The sequence below is a fragment of the Dasypus novemcinctus genome, chromosome 1 (genome assembly GCF_030445035.2).
Source record: "Dasypus novemcinctus isolate mDasNov1 chromosome 1, mDasNov1.1.hap2, whole genome shotgun sequence".
Lineage (NCBI taxonomy): Eukaryota > Metazoa > Chordata > Mammalia > Cingulata > Dasypodidae > Dasypus > Dasypus novemcinctus.
Genome location: NC_080673.1, coordinates 97,942,886 through 97,960,446, shown reverse-complemented (window position 1 = coordinate 97,960,446; position 17,561 = coordinate 97,942,886). Strand labels below are relative to the sequence as shown.

General features: G+C 41.8%; 1 protein-coding gene and 1 non-coding gene across 5 annotated transcripts in view; one reads left to right on the top strand and one right to left on the bottom strand.

Moving 5' to 3' along the window:
* The first annotated feature begins 11,558 nt into the window (after positions 1 to 11,558).
* Positions 11,559 to 11,687, top strand: LOC111765686 (small nucleolar RNA SNORA18). Its single transcript, XR_002797966.1, has one exon. It is a non-coding gene; the product is annotated as a small nucleolar RNA SNORA18 (small nucleolar RNA).
* A 4,526-nt stretch (positions 11,688 to 16,213) lies between these two features.
* Positions 16,214 to 17,561, bottom strand: part of LOC101437745 (sodium/hydrogen exchanger 9B1) — a 70,491-nt gene continuing 69,143 nt past the window's right edge. For all 4 annotated transcript variants that reach the window (XM_071215289.1, XM_071215295.1, XM_071215293.1 and 1 more), the window contains one exon: positions 16,214 to 16,444. In XM_071215289.1, coding sequence (XP_071071390.1) covers positions 16,232 to 16,444 — 213 coding nt within the window. In that variant the 3' untranslated portion in view covers positions 16,214 to 16,231. The remainder of the gene's footprint in view (positions 16,445 to 17,561) is intronic.

Below are 17,561 nucleotides of genomic sequence, written 5' to 3'. Positions count from 1 at the left end.
TGTATCTCAATTAGCATTTTTCAACCCGTTCCGTCCGCTGCCCGCAAGAAAGCCAATCCCCTTTGCCATCACTGCTTTCACTGATGCCTCAAAAAGGGGCTTCGCTGCTGTCATATATGTGCCAGGAAAGCTTGAGCCACGACAGTTGATGTTTGCCAATCACCTTTCTGTTCAAGTGGGTGAACTCTTAGCTGTCGCTGCAGTCCTCAATCTTTACCCAGACCAGCCTCTCAACATCTTTACAGACAGCTTGTACACCTTACAGGTATGTCGCAGCCTCCCACTTGCTACCTTTCTACCCAGTGACTCATCTATAGACCAAGCACTCGCCTTTGTACAGCGACTGCTTGAAGAAAGGCAACAACCCTGGTTCATCGCTCATATCAGAAGTCACTCTGGCCTGCCAGGACCACTGACTCAAGGAAATGCCCTTGCTGACGCCTTAGCGTCCGGCCGCCATGTATACCCAGCTGCCATTCGAGAAGATTCCATTGACAAAACAAGACTAGGAGACTTCGTCAACCAAGCCAAACTTTTACACTCTCAATTCCACTTCTCTGCGCGATCTATCCAGAGGCTCTTTCCAGACCTCCCCATCGAAACATGCAAACATCTTGTGCGTTCCTGCCGAACATGCGCACCTTTGCTACCCCTTGGACCCTTGCAGCCCCGCGGAGCTAATCCCCGTGGCCTGCGGCCTAACTCCCGCTGGCAGCTAGACGTCACCCATGTTAGTGCTTTTGGGCGCCTTAAATATCTTCATGTTGCAGTTGATACCTTCTCGCACCTATGCTATGCCGTGCCCCTCACAGGAGAGAGTGCCAAACATTGCATCAAAGCGTTTCGGCAAGCCATTCTATTCATGGGAATTCCCTGGGATCGCAAAACCGACAATGGACCAGCCTATCGCAGTGCCACCTTTGCCAGCTTTGTGCAGATGTACCACATCACACATCATTTCGGCATCCCCTACAACCTGCAAGGGCAAGGAATTATTGAGCGTACTCACCAGCAGCTCAAGCTACTCATTCAAAAGGAAAAAGCTTCATCTCCCCACAAGGCCCCTGCCGACGTCATTACTGCCTGCCTTATCCATCACAATCTCCTGACCTTCGATGACAAAGGACTCTCCCCAACCCATAAACATTGGGGACCCATGTGGCAACCTTCGCAAGTTCCCCTTGTTCATTGGAAAGACCCCGCCACAAACCTTTGGCAAGATCCAGCTCCCTTGCTAGCACAGGGGAGAGGTTTTGCTTGTGTCTTCCCAGACTCCGAGCCACAACCGCTCTGGGTTCCTGGGCGCTACATCCGGCCTGCTACCGACCCCAAAGTTCCACCGAATGATGAACACACTATGCCCTCCGTAAGAGACAACATTGACTGCGGAGGCCCAGATGTCGCCCCATTCGCTCAAATCCAGCACCAACCAGCCCCTCCCTGAAATGTTTATATTAGATAAGTGCTCTCTCCGAGTTTCCTTCTGCTGATTGTCCCTCCCCTATGAGGGCTCTCTTCTCCTTTCTTTGTCTTTACAGATTCCCCAAAAGGACTCACCTCTGCACAGTCTACAAGAAGAGCCTTATTGCCGCCTCTACAACCTGCTGCTGACAAGTGCCCAACCTCCACCGAAACGTGCCTTACAACTTATCAGAGAAGAACTCTCAGTGCAGATGCTCTTCCCACTCCCCTCGCACCCTCACCCACTTTTATACTTCTTTTTTATAGTCTTCATTTTTTTAACAATCTTTTCAGCTGTCTGTCTCGCGGCTACAGCCCCAGCAGATTGGAACCTCCGCCAACGCTTTCTCCTTGCTGCCGCCTTTCTACTTCTAATTGGCGTTTTCACCTCCCTCGTCGCCCTCCTCCCATGACCACCATGCGCCCCCAAGTAAATTCACTCGAGCCTACCTCTCCAACACCACTGTCCGTGAGAACCACACCAGCTCCTTCTCGCCGTGAACGACGTGGACAACGCTTCCTTGCCCGCCGCTTAAGCCGTCTTTCCCTTGAAGATGATGACCCCATCGAGCGCCAAGTTCTCCAGCTCCTCCGACAGGCCCGCTCTGTTCACACCCCCGCCTCCTGTTCCCCTACCCTTCCCTACCTCATCCATCTCCTCATTCTCATGTTGTCTCTAGCCTCCTCTGCCCAAAGCTCCTCATCCCATCAGCCATTCAACTGGACCTTGCAGACATTCCCGGAAAAACGCATTCTCGCTTATAATGTTACTAGTGTCGCTCCCTCCTTTCTCACACACGTCTGCCCTCTTGCTGGAATTTCCTTCCGTCCCGAATGCCAAGTAAGCAACATCAGAAAAGCGAAAGTAGGCCACCACTCCTCCTCATCCTGTCGAGGCGGGAATACAGCATGCCTGCTTTCTCGAAACAACCGTCTCCTTGGCCCTCAATTCAACCCTGTGTCTGGTTTTTACATCTGTCCTGCTAGTGCTCGAGGTTGTCATGACCCATCTTCTACTTCTACTGCCCCTCTTGGGGATGTGTGACCATGGCCCATGGATGGTCCGGCGCCCCCAACAGAGACCCGTATCTCTCTCTCCAAGTAGCCAACAATTCCCGTTGGGACTTCATTTGGCTGACAGTAAAAAACCCAAACGACGATACATGGCTGGCCGCTCGCCCCTATGGACTCCGGTTGTATATGAGCAACTATGATCGTGGCGCTTTGTTTGAAATCCAAAAGCGTGTTGTCTCCGCCCCACCCTCTGCTATTGGTCCCAACCACATCCTTAACCCTCCTCCCTCACCCACTGTTCACCTTCTTCCGTCCTCATCTACCCCCCTCAAAATCTCTTCCACCTCGGCCGCCGTCGTCCCTTCTACAAGCCCCACTTCCCCCCCCCCCGCTTCAGGTATACAACCACATCCTCTCATCCCCTCTAGTCCCTACTTCAAACTCCTAAACGCCTCCTATTCCTCTCTCAACGCCTCCCACCCCAACCTCACTCGCTCTTGCTGGTTCTGTCTTTCCCCCAGCCTCCCCCTCTATGATCCACTTGCTATCCCTTCACCACTCTTTACTTCCTCTACCGACGATTCCCCCTCTTCCTGCAATTGGAATCAATCTACTCATGTCCCACTCACTTTTACGCACATCTCTTCCAAAGGTTTATGCATTCACCCCCGTTCCTCCCACACTCCTAGCCTTACTGCCTGTACCAACTATACCTCCCCAAACATCTCTGCCAAATACTTAGTTCCCCTAAACACCACCCAATGGCTCTGCTCTTCCACCGGACTTACCCCATGCTTATCTGTTGCCACACTTAACAAGACCAAAGAAACGTGTGTTCTCATCCTCCTCATGCCTCGAGTCATCTATCACACTCCTCTACATTTCTTTGAAGCCTTTGACCACACTCAAGAAGCTATTTACCTCCACAAACGCGAACCTATTACTGCTGTACTCACTGTCACTTCCCTCCTAGCTACAGCTGGAGCTGCCACTGGTGTTGCAGCCCTAGCCACACAAGCCTCCGCCCTCCAAAACCTCAGACAAGCAGTAGACTCTGATATCATCTACCTCCGAGATGCAGTCAAATATCTTAAAGACTCCCTCAATTCCCTTTCAGAAGTTGTCCTGCAAAACCGCCGAGGCCTTGACCTCCTCCTCCTCAAAGAAGGTGGCCTATGTGCAGCTCTGGGAGAAGAATGCTGTGTCTATGCCAACTATACCGGTTTAGTAGACTCCAGCTTAAAAGAACTTGAAAAAGGTCTCAACCAACGCCGACTTGAACGAGCCCAAACTGCTGGTTCCTGGGGCTTCCTGCAGCCCCTCCTCCCCTATCTCCTCCCGCTAATAACCCCAGTTCTGCTCATCATCCTAGGTCTCACCGTTGGTCCTTGGGCCATTCGACGAATCATCCGCCTTGCCAAAGATCACGCTGACAGTGTATTTTCCTCGTTTGTTCAAATCCATTACCACCGTCTTGCTACCTCTGATCTCGCTCCTCAATCTCGCCCTTGTCCTCGCCCCCCTTCCCACCGTACTTCCCGCCTGCGAAGCTGCTTGCTGTGAAACTCCCTGACCTTAGCCGCTGGCACGGGTTTGTTTCCCTCGGCGTAAAGGGCTTGGGTGCACCCTCCGCCCCCCTTTATTGCTATACATCTGAGAGTCCTTCGCGGTTAAGCCAGCCACAGCGCTATCCACCCCAAAAAAGCGTGCGCAACATCATGTTAGATATTTCGTCTAGCACCGGCACGCACCTACCCTAAGGGCTATGCATACATTCTGGCCAAATGATATGTCATTTGCCCATCGCCAGTCAATTCTACCCCCTTTTTCTCTCACCCTCCACAGCCCATCCCCCTACTCTCTCACGCCCCTTTTTTTTTATAAAACAAAAGGAGCAATTGTTGCTGCCTCCCTTCACCCCTCCTCCTAGCCTTTGTTATCTCCCTTTTCCAGCCGTTGCTATCCTTCACCGCCTACCTCATAGCTGCCTGCACAGCTCCGCCTATCCACTACCGCCCCGTAGTTCATCCGCCCCGTTCCTACCCCTCCCTTGACCCGACCCTATATAATCAAGTGTATTTCCGCAATAAAGTGGACTAGCTCACTCTCACAGGCTGTCTCCGTGGTTTTTACCGCGCGTCCCCCACACCTGGAGAACCTAGGCCTACGCGCTGGCCTAGGGGCTCACCGCCGAGCCGTGGAAGCCCGCCCAGTCCTCGTGGGTTGCTAACTCAAAGTAGCAAGCTCAAAATAGCAAGCCCACAATGGTTCAATAAAGACATTCTCAGATGAAGGCAAACTAAGAATTTGTCACCAGTAAGTCTGCTCTACAAGCAATTTGAAATAAAATTCTTTAGATGTAACAAAAATAATACAAGAGAAACTTGGAACTTCAGTAACATAGGAAGAGCAAAGAAATTTTAAGTATCTTAGTAAATATAATTGACTACTTTTCTGCTTTTAAGTTCTTTAACAATGTCCATCACTGTTGAAAGCAAAAATTATAACATCGTCTGGTGGAGTTGTCAATGTATGAGGGTATACATGACTATGAAAGTTCCCTAACAAACTCTCTTTCTGAGGCTAAGGAGAAATATCTACACAAGTACAAAAATAAAATAAAGAACATTATTCATTGGGGCATTATTTAGAATACTTAAGAAAAAAAATAACATTCCCTCAGTTGGGGTTATGTTGTATACCCATGAAATGAAATAATATGCAGCTAATAAAAAGATTGAAGATGAGCTCTGGATGTTGATATGGGACAGAACAGTTTATAAGTATGGGAAAGTTTTTTTATAAGGGAGAATGAAATTTAATAATATATGCTTTTTTGCTTATATTTGCAAAGAATAAAAAAAAAAAACCACAACTGAGGATGAACCAGAAACTAATTACAATGGCAACTTGAAGAGGAAGGGCAGAAATGGGCCAAGGGAGAAGTAAGTGAGATTTCTAAGAATATACTTTTTATATAATTTTTACTTTCAAACCAACAGAATTATTTTAAACATTAAAAAAAATTATGGAAGTGGCGAACTTGGCCCCGTGGTTAGGGCATCCATCTACCACATGGGAGGTCCAAAGTTCAAACCCCAGGCCTCCTTGACACGTGTGGAGCTGGCCCATGCACAGTGCTGATGCGTACAAGGAGTGTCCTGCCATGGAGGGGTGTCCCCCACGTAGGGGAGCCCCACGCGCAAGGAGTGCACCCCGTAAGGAGAGCTGCCCAGCGCGAGAGAAAGTGCAGCATGCCCAAGAATGGTGTCGCACACACGGAGAGCTGACACAGCAAGATGATGCAACAAAAAGAGACATAGATTACCGTGCCGCTGACAACAACAGAAGCGGATGAAAACAAGAACATGCAGCAAATGGACACAGAAAACAGACGACTTGGGGCGGGGCGGGGGAAGGGGAGAGAAATAAATAAAAATAAATCCTTTAAAAAATTACGCAAGGAATTACACTAAAAGCTTTTAGAATACGGTACTCTGAGTGAAAACTCTTTGTAAGATATATTCTAAGGTTAAAAAGGATTACAAAAGATCTTGACCATAATTCAGTAATTTTGTTATTAGTAATGATATCAGTATTGTTGTTTGGAAACCAGTTTTTATACACTAAAGGCAAAAAGTTATATTGTCAATATTATTAAAAATCAAGATTTGCAGTGTTAGAGAAAGGAGACAAAAGCATACAATAAAAAAAAATTAAGCAAAATTCCTGTAATGTTAAATACGATTAAGAAATATCAGTAAGAACTCATGATTCTTTTATTTTTTAAGGATTTTTAAAAAAAGAGGTACCCAGGATTGAACCCAAGACCTCATCTATGGGAAACAGATGCGAACCACAGAGCTACACCTGCTCTCCAAACATTGGTTGGGGATGTCCTTTAGAAAGGAAAAATTTTTTTTAAATTTTTATTTATTTTAAAAAATTTTAAAAGAAGGTACCCAGGACCTCGTATGTGCAAAGAAGGTACTCAACCACTGAGCTACACCCACTCCACTCATGATTCTTTTTATTATAATAATTTTTGTATAACTATGCTAATTTAGGAAATTAAACTTAGAAATAATCATTCCTTATAAAATATACATCCTATAATTATACTGTTTGTATACAATTTTTTTCCTCATTAATTGGCACTGTGGGAATTTCAACTAAATATAAACAGTACTGTGAGGGATTCTCTAAATTGTTACTAATATTAAATATATTTCTTTTTTATTCTGCACTGGCTGGCACATGATTTTTAAAGCATATATTACTTAGCAATGCCCAATGAAAGGGTCTAAAACTAATAGCCATGGGCATCCACGGCAACCAGATTTGGATTTCTAAATATCCTTCTCCACTGAAGGAGTTCTGGATTCATTGGATAAGTCACTGATTCTAGGTCAGGGAAAAGGAAAGTTTAAAGTGAGCATGGAGCTTCTTATTGTGCCAGAAATCACAGAAACACTAAGACATTAATGGAGTCATGTCAAAAGAAAAAGGAGCCAGAATGAAGAGGCATTCCATGCCTACATTCAGGATATTTGAGAAACCCAAAAAGTAATGCTGACATGATACATGCTGCAACAAGGATAAATATTGTAAAGCACATACTAAGTGAAAGAAACCCATCAGAAATGACCAAGTATTGTTATGTTTCCACTTACATGAAATATCCAGATAAGCAAATCTATAGAATCATAAAGTAGATTGGTGGTTGTGAGGAATTGGGAAGTTGAGGGGAAATGGAGAATGATTGCTCATGGGTATGGGGATTATCTTTTAGGTTATGAAAATGTTTTAAAATTGATTATGGTGATGGTTGCACAACTCTGTAAATAAATTAAAAAATTGATAGTAAGTAAAAGAATAAAGTATCTAGGAAAACATTCAACAAAGTATGTTAAGGACTTGTACACAGAAAACTACAAATCATTGCCAAAAAATACTAAAGACATAAATAAATGAAAGATATATTACACTCATAGGTTAGAGAGCTAAATACTGTTAAGTTGCCAATACTATCTGTGATGGTTAAGTTCAAGTGTCAACTAGGGTAAGTTATGGTATCCAATTGTTTGGACAAGCAAGCACTGGGCCTGATTGTTACTGTAAGGGTATTTCATGGACTTAAATCATCAGTTAGCTGATTGCACATATGGCTGATTATATAAACAATCAACTGAGGAGATTGCCTTCAGTAAGGAGAGAAGTCTCATCCAATTATCTGAAGTGATGATTTCAGCAGTCAGAAGAATTTCTACATCTACTTCAGCCAGTCAGCTTCTCCTGGGGAATTCATTGAAAACCTTCATCAGTTTCCGGCTTACAGCCTGCCCTACAGATTTGACTTTATCCATCCTCACAGTCCCATGAGACTAATATTTTTTTTTTTTTTTTAAAGATCGATCATTTATTTTTTATTTTTTTTATTGACTTTGTAATAATATTACATTAAAAAATATATATATATGTGAGGTCCCATTCAACCCCACCCCCCCACCCCCCCTCTCCCCCCCCAACAACACTCGTTCCCATCATCATGACACATCCATTGGATTTGGTAAGTACATCTTTGGGCACCTCTGCACCTCATAGACAATGGTCCACATCATGGCCCATACTCTCCTCCATTCCATCCAGTGGGCCCTGTGAGGATTTACAATGTCCGGTGATTACCTCTGAGGCACCATCCAGGGCAGCTCCATGTCCCAAAGACGCCTCCACCTCTCATCTCTTCCTGCCTTTCCCCATACCCATCGTCCACCATGTCCACTTTTCCCAATCCAATGCCACCTCTTCTATGTGGACATTGGATTGGTTGTGTCCATTGCACCTCTATGTCAAGAGGAGGCTCAGATTCCACATGGATGCTGGATGCAATCCTCCCATTTTCAGTTGTAATCACTCTAGGCTCCATGGTGTGGTGATTGTCCTTCTTCAACTCCATCTTAGCTGAGTGTGGTAAGTCCAATAAATCAGATTGTAGGTGCTGGAGTCTGTTGAGGCTCAGGACCTGGCTATCACATTGTCAGTCCAGAGATTCAAATCCCCTAAATATATCTTAAACCCCAACATTAACTGCACCTCCAGCACATTAGCATGAAAGTCTTATGAAGGGAGATCCCATCTGAGTCCAGATTCATCACACATAAACACCATTTCCAAAGAGGGGCCATCTGCCCTGGTAGTTAACCCCATCAGCCATGACCATAACTCTCATGGGTCTCTTTAGCCTTCAAAGGAACCAATATCTGGGGGTTGTATCTGCTTTATCTGTCTCTCTGACTCTGCTCAGTTGTGCATGAGGGCAATCCTTCTGCCAGCCTCCAGACTCTTTTTTAGAAACTCGTAGCCATATAAACTCATTTCTCCTTTCCATTTCCCCCTTACTTTAGGTCAAACAGCATTTTAAAGTCATGTTATTTTATGTAGACATGGATATTCTGCTGATCCGCATTGAACCTTCCGTATAAGGTCCTTTTCCAGTTGCATCATCAGTTGGTAGTTGATAGTGGTCCCTCGTTGCCAGGGAGGCTCATCCCCGGGTGTCATGTCCCACGCTGGAGGGAAGGCATTGCATTTACATGCTGAGTTTGGCTTCAAGACTGGCCACATTTGAGTAACATGAAGGCTGACAGGAGGAAATTCCCAGGCACAATGTTGCTCTAGGCCTTGTTTTTATTTTAGGTTTATCAGCTCACAAGCATAGTCATTAGCATCAGGGGCTCACTGTTGAACCCTCACTCCCTCCCGGTCCCCGCCGCTGTACCTGGGAGACTGTCGCTGCTCCCCTAGGGACCACGACAGAGCACCACTGGCCAGGAACCCAGTACCCCCCCTGCTGTGGTTTTTAATTGTTGCCACTATGAGTATATCCAATCATTACCATGCACCCTGGACATATGTTCTGTACAGCTCCCTGTCAGCCATATATCACCTGAGACTAATATTTACATTACATATATAATGTTGGTACCAGGAGAAGTTCTTGAGAAGCAGAATCTCAAGGTTGAGATTTCTGAATTGGTTCTGGGGTTTTGGAGTTGGTTCTCTACTCTGTTAGATTCAAAATGCCCAATTACTCTGTCCAACAATCAAGATGGCACTGATAGTCCATGAAATGATTTGGCAATAGAGATACATGAAATATTAGCACTGGGTAAGGTTACTCAAATGCTTATGAGAGGCATTGTGAAGTTAAAAGTTATAACGATGTTTGCTGGTTGCTCCTAAATATACTGGATACAGTTATAAAAGAAAGGAATGCGCTCAAGACTTCAAATTCTCAACTTAAGTACTGCATGAAGGACTTGAAAGTTTCTATGTGTGCCCTGAAAAAAATATTACTCATGTAGCTATAGATTTGATATTTCTGAAAACCAGACCAAGAGTCTCATTGTACGAGAGGGTGAATTACAATATAAACTGAATTCCCAGCCTTGAAAGGTGTCTGCTGTTAAAGTGAGGGCATTGATTGGAAGAATGGGATACTGAAAATTGGAATGGAGACATATAGGTTGTTAATGATGGTGGTGGGGACATTGAAACCCTAGATTCTACTAAGTCTTTCCCAAATAAATCTGTGATGACCTGTCCTGAGGAACCAACTTCCCAACCTCTAGTCTGCCCAGAGGAATCTGCCATCAACTTTCACCTGAAGAGATTAACCCTGCTGTGCCTGATAAACCTGTAACCACCTCCCTTGAGGAAACTGCCCTCATTCCTCTGTCTGAAGAGATTAATCCTGTTTCACCAGATAAAACTTCAATAGAATGTCCTGGGGTTTTGGCTTGTCACATAATTCTAATTCTTCTGGTGAGCACCTCCACTACCTTTTTCTTTCAGGCCTATCAGTAGACTGAAGTTCCAATAAGTCCCAAAAGGTAAGATAAGTAGCATGACCCAGGAGGAGGTTCCCTACACTCCAAAAGAACTGCATGATTTTTCCAATTTATATAGACAAAAATCAGGGGAATATGTGTGGGGATGGATATTAGGGGTGTGGGATAATGACGGAAGGAACATAAAGTTGGATCCACCTGAATTTATTGATCTGGGCCCACTAAGCAGAGATTCTGGATTCAATAATGTTACTCGGGGGGAGGGGGGATTAGGACAACCAACTGTTTGTTCAGGTGGGTGACTGAGACATGGACAAAAGGTGGCCTACATTGCCTGGGGTTAAAATACCAGAACTGCCCTGGTATAATGTAGATGAAAGGACCTAAAGGCTTTGAGAGATTGGAAAGCTTGAGTATATTTCTTATATAAAGTCAGCTCATCCACTCCAGGAATGTCCAGAGGACACACCTTTCACCAGGACTGTGAGGAATAAACTGTGAGGCCAAGTCCATCATGCCTGAAGAGCTCTGTGGTTGCTTTTCTGTGTATGTCAGATATTAGCATTACTGTTGGGGAAAGTGGCTGTGACTGAAGCAATTGAGCTCCGATTTACCATATGAACAACCTGGGTTTGATCCCCAGGACCTCCTGGTAAAAAAAAAAAAAGGTGGCCCAGACCTGCATGGTGAGGTGCATCCCCCCCCCCCCCCCCCCCCCCCCGCACAATGAAGCAACGCGCGCATGCACACACACACACAAATACAATGACACAACCAGACAGGGAAAAAAAATTACTGTGGGAACTATTGTCACTGAATTCAGACCCTAAAACACAATGGGAATGACTGGATCTCAGGTTGGCAGAAGCCAAGTGGCAGCACTTAATCACCAGAAACAAGGTGGGTGTGACTTGCAGAGACCTACTGCATTGGCTAGTAGATCATGGGCTACCTAGAAGTAAAAGAGATGGGCAATCTACAAAATTCTTACTTGATCTATATAAGCAGAAGAGTTCATGGTCAAGTGAACAAAGTCTAATCGAATTACAAAAATAAAGCCACATCCCCTAAGCAATTCCCAGACTTGAGATAATTTACACCAAGTATGCCTCAAGGCACCCTGCTATGGTGCCAAAAATTTATACTGCTAATCCTCCTCCCAGCCTTCCCCACAGAAACCTATGACCTTTTATCAGAGTAGCTAGCCGTACATTGATGAATAGAAAATGATCAGCTGAGGTCTATCCCGATGGGGTCTCTGTAGACCCACATCGTTGGAAACGCCTCACAGAGGAATGTTGTGGTTCAGCTTTACTCACAGAACTATTTGTTAGATCTGTGAGAAGGAACTACAAGACAGATCATTGCTAAAAGTATGAAAGATCTAATAGTTAATTTTTAAAAAATCCTGTAGGTGCTGGCATATCCCACAGGTCTACTCATCTTGGGTGTGGTAACAGGAGTGAATAAGATAAAGTCATGATGAGTTTTTCTGGGTTGTCCGAAATTTTGAACCATGCAGATCCACCAATTTATATTTCTAAGTAAATAGGTGGGGTATTTCTGAATAAAGCATACATCAGTTTGTCCACACACAAGTGGAGATGAAAAGAAGCCCATCTAAAAGAATTATGACAAGGCTGACTGGAAACAGTTTTGGATTCTTTCAAGAGGCTATCTTGAAGATCTTGTTTCAAGCTTCAGAGGAATTAAGTTGGTTTTGATAATTAAGCAGTAGAATGACCACATGTTGAATTCTGTAAATAAAAGATTTATTAACTTAATTTGCTACACATGGTAAAAATACTTTTTACACTGTAAAAAAAAAAAAAAAGAAAATGATCAGACATTTTGGGGATTATTATACACTGGCTTGGAAGTGAAATTAATTCAAGGAGACCCAAGACCTCACTTTGGTCCACCAGTCAGAGAAGCGGCTTATGGAGGTCAGGTGATCAATGGAGTTTTAACTCAGGTCTGTCTCACAGTGAGTCACAATGTTGTAACTGCTGTGGAAGAGTCTGGCAGTTCTTTGAAAGGTTAGTATAGAATTAACATATGACTGGCAATTCCACTTCTATCTATATACCCCAAAGAATTGAACACAGGGATTTGAACAAATATTTGCACATGAATGTTTATAGTGGTATTATTAAAAACTGCTACAAGATAGAAGCAACCCAAGTGCCCATCAACCTATGAATGAAGAAACAAAATGTGGCTTATACATAAAATGGAATACTACTCAGCCAAAAAGGCATGATACATGCAGCAACATGGATGAACCTTGAAGACATCATGTTGAGTGAAAAAAGCAGACACAAAAGGACAAATATTGTACAATCTCAACATTATGAAATAATTAGAATAAGTAAATTCATAGTCAGAAACAAGAATTACCAAAACAAGGTAGGCAGTATTAATACAAAACAAGGTAGGGTATTAATACTTAAATTGAACAGTTTCCATTTGGGGGTATGGCAAATCTGGGTAATGGATGGTGGTAACTGTAATATTGTGAATGTAATTACCAGCACTGAATTACATATTTGAACGTGGTTGAATGGGGAAATTTTTAGGTCATGTATATGTTACTAGAATAAAAAGAAAGCACAGCAAAAATCATTGGACTGTAGAACATGAACAGAGAATCCTAATGTACCATGTACTACAGTTAATAGTACAATTATAAAATATTTTAATAAATTCTAACAAATATACCACACTAATGCAGGGTGTTAATAATAGCGGGACATATGGGGACTATTTCCTGCATGATTTTTCTGTAAACCTACAAGTTTTCTAATTAAAATTAAAAGGGAAAAGATGAAGCCATTAGAGATAGTACACCAAGTTTAATGGGTAAACAAAGACACACTTGATATATTTATAAGAAACATCTTTTTAAATTATTGATTTTTTAAAAAAAGATTTATTTATTTCTCCCCTCCCCCACCGGTTGTGTGTTCTCTGTGTCTATTTGCTGCATCTTGTTTCGTTGTCCCCTTCTGTTGTTGTCAGCGGCACGGGAATCTGTGTTTCTTTTTGTTGCGTCATCTTGTTGTGTCAGCTCTCCGTGTGTGCACGCCATTCCTGGGCAGGCTGCACTTTTTTTCGTGCTGGGCGGCTCTCCTTATGGGGCGCACTCCTTGCGCGTGGGGCTCCCCTATGCCGGGGACACCCCTGCATGGCAGGGCACTCCTTGCGCCCATCAGCATTTTGCATGGGCCAGCTGCACATGGGTCAAGGAGGCCTGGGATTTGAACCGCGGACCTCCCATGTGGTAGACGGACGCCCTAACCCCTGGGCCAAGCCCGTTTCCCAAGAAACATTATTCTTGTGGTTGTTAAAATACTGTTAACGCTTGCATATAGTACTCATGATTAACTGGTTTTAATCCTTAAATGACATTTAAAAAATAATTTTTAAAAGTTTTTATAAATAGAATATTTAAAATTAAATAGACACCTCCAGTACTACCACAAAAAGTAGACCATCTTGGTATAAGGAACATATAAAACATTAAATTTAACACAAATAAAACTCTATAAATAAAACATAAAAAGAATAGTATAATATTGAGTTTTTTCTCTTAAACACAGGTCCCCATTCTGAAAATGATTGATTATATATATCCTTATCTTTTATTAAGGTTAATTTTGTATGTTAAAATCTAATTCTTTTGTGAATATTCTATGAATCTTAAAAATTTCTTAATTTTTTAAAGAAATTGATATGGCCTCATGAATTAATCATTATTCAATACACTGGGGCAGTTTAAATTTTTGGAATTTGAGTAGTGGAATTAAAATACCTGAAAACAAGGCATTAGGTCTATTTAACTTTTAAAAGTACAGAACAAAATGGCACTAGAATAGTAGCTATTTTATTTCCTCCCAGAGTTATCTGGGTAAGTTTGAACTTTTGGCTCTTTTAGCGATATATTTTGGGAAAGGCCTCAATCTTCATAGGGATAAATAATGTAATTTGGATTTCTTAAATCAAATTAGCTGCTTCACTTTGCAAATTAATGTTTAAATTTCATATCTGTGCTACCATTTGAATACTTTGTGTACGTGGGGGAAGAGGAAAACCAAAGTAATTTTCAATCTGGTATTTGTTTTTTGCCAAAAAATCTGAATAATGTCTAAAAGGCTTTTCACAAAGGCCATTTGAGAAATGTCTACATGACCCTTTTAACTTTAAAATAAAGAATCTTGAAATAAAATGCAACTGTATTTTGCTTTTGATGGATTCTACTGCCGATTTTATCTGCCAGAATAGAAAAGTAATTCTATATTACTAAGGAAAAGAAATCTAATATAGATATCAGACTTTTAATCTTTCTTTTCTACAAGTTGCCTTTAATGCCTATGCTTTTTCACACTAATTGATAAAAACAGTGTGGTGGCTTGGAGTTATGTCCCCCAGAACATGTTCTTAATTTTAATTCATTCCTGTGGGTGTGAACCCATTATAATTAAATCCTCTTCAAAAGGCTGTTTCATTTAAGGTGTGGCCTAGCTGTGTCAGATTGTTTTTTTAAAAAGATTTATTTTTTATTTCTCTCCCCTTTTCCTCCCTGCCCCTGTTGTCTGTTCTCTATTCGCTGTGTTTTCTTCTTTGTCCACTTGCATTCTTTGTCAGTGGCACCGGGAATCTGTGTCTCTTTTTGTTGTGTCATCCTTCTGCATCAGCTCTCTGTGTGTGGCACCACTCCTGGGCAGGCTGCGCTTTTTTCACGCGGGGCGTCTCTCCTTGCGGGGTGCACTCCTTGCGCGTGGGGCTCCCCTACGCAGGGGACACCCTTGCATGGCATGGCACTCCTTGCATGAGACAGCACTGCATGTGGGCCAGTTCACCACACGGGTCAGGAGGCCCTGGGTTTGAACCCTGGACCCTCCACGTGGTAGGCAAATTTGGTTGAGCCAAATCCACCTCCCCAGATTGGGTTTTAATCCAAATTTAGAGAGTCTTTTATAAATAGAGTGAGAGACAGAGAGAGAAATCATCAGGAATAGCCAGAAGCTAGAAATTAATAGATCCTGGATGAGGAAGATGCCCCATGTGCACTGCCATGTGATGGAAAAACCAAGGACCCAGAGATGCTGTCAGTCAGCCCCAGAATGCCAGTCTTCAGGGAGAAGGCATAGCTTTGCTGAAGCCTCAGTTTTGGACTTCTCCTAGTGTCAAAACTATAAACCAATATATTCTTGTTTTATGCCATTTGTTTTAGCAGTTGGGAAACTAAAACACATAGTTTGTTCATTTCTATTTGTGATTTAATTTCATATCTGCAAATAAATATTACAGATAGTGTTTCATCCCCAACCAGCTAAACCAGACTATCATTTAAAGTGTATTACAGAGTGTTAAAGCACTAGTTCTTTAGTTAACTTGTTCACGTAATCATAGAAACTAGTATTTAAAAGCTATTTGATCCACTCAAAGTTGATGGGCTTTATTTTATTTACTTTTGTTTTTGTTTTTTCCTGGTGATCTTTTTAACTGAATTACTAAAGTGGTGGGAGTACCACTTCTTGCATTTGGAAACTTAGAGTACCTTACTAAATTCAATATTGAGAGGATTTTTCTTTGTCATTTAATTTTTCATTATGCTTATGTGCTATGATATTAAATTCAGCCTGATGGATCACTGTAAACTATTCTAGAGTAATTACAGATTTATTTGTTCTCGAGTTATGTGAATTTTAAGAGGACATTCCATTTAATAGTGTTTTTATTAAATTAACTTTGGAATAAAAAATCATAGTTTTACATGTTATAAGATCAATTATTTAGTAAATCCTGAATTCTGTGTGTAAACTCCAAATATTTGTACTTGATTTTTCTCTCATATAAGATAATTATTAAAAGAAACAGGCAGGTGATGACAAATATATGTTTTAATGTGCTATTGCTAAATCAATGGAACTTTTATACAGTCTTGGATCAGCACGTGTAAGTATTTTGGGTCCCAGAAGTCCAATAATGAGAGCTCCATTTGGAGCTGTGATCAAAATGGCTAAAAATGCTGTTGTCATCACATCCCTTGAAGCGTCTTCCAAATGGGGTGCGACGACTCTTGCTGTTTCTAGAGCCAGAGGACCTAACACAGCCTGGTAGGGGGAAAACGATGGGCATAACGAGAAATGTTAAACAGAGTTAACATATAATAAAAAGTAAATGGCTTTGTTAAAACAAACAAACAAAATAAACAAATCAAACCTAATACTACACTGTAATATAAAGGTACTGAGTAATTTTCATGAACAACTCATCAGTTCTGTACTCTTCCTAGAAAATACATTTGGAGGAAAAGAGGAATAGTAACATCACAGTACAGGCATTTTTGGGCTGAGTTTGTACTCTTGTCCTCTCAGTTTCCTCGATATATTTTTGGAGTGTTCACATTACCTTCACATCTCAGCTGTACTAACAAAACCAAGGGTTTGCTTAGTTGCCTTCACCATGTGTCAGTGGGTTCTTGGCAAAAAAAAAAGACAATACAAAAAACTAAGGTCTCTTATGATTCTCTGGGATTTGTTGCTCTTCTTGTTCTTCCTACTTAGGAGGCAGCATGATATAGAAGTCATAGAGGTTTGGAATCTAGCAAACTGGGTTTGCATTTTGTTTTTACTGCAACCAGGTGAGTGATCTTGTAAAAATGACTCAAGCTCTTTGAATTTCTAATTACTTATAAAATGAATAGCACAATACTTACCTCACAGGATGGTTTTAAGAATTAAGTATGGAAGTGCAAAGAACACCTGATAGTAGATATTCAGATAATAGAAAGTTTTTGTTTTCCACTCTCTATCCCCTGCCTGTGAGGGGACAAATTTATTTGAATTCTTTTTTGTTTTAGAATGATGTTTCTTTTTTTTTTCTAAACACAACCCTACTGGTCACAAAAATTTTTTTCCCTCAGGTATCTTCTAGCATATTTCTTTTTAATAACATAAAGCAAATTTCTTGCTCTTTTTCTTTGCTTCTAATCTCGCATGAAATTGCCTTAACATTTTCAGAGACTAAATACAAATATATCATTTATTTTCTATGGAGTTGCAAAGTAACAGCATAATGGTAGAGAAATTATCTCTTATATGGAACAATTATGGCAAAAGAACCCCTCAATTTAAGATCAGTTTCCAAATCCCAAATCAGTTATTAAAAGTTTTTATATGGTAACTTTTTGTTTATTGAACACAAGCCAATATGCTAGATGCTGGAAAG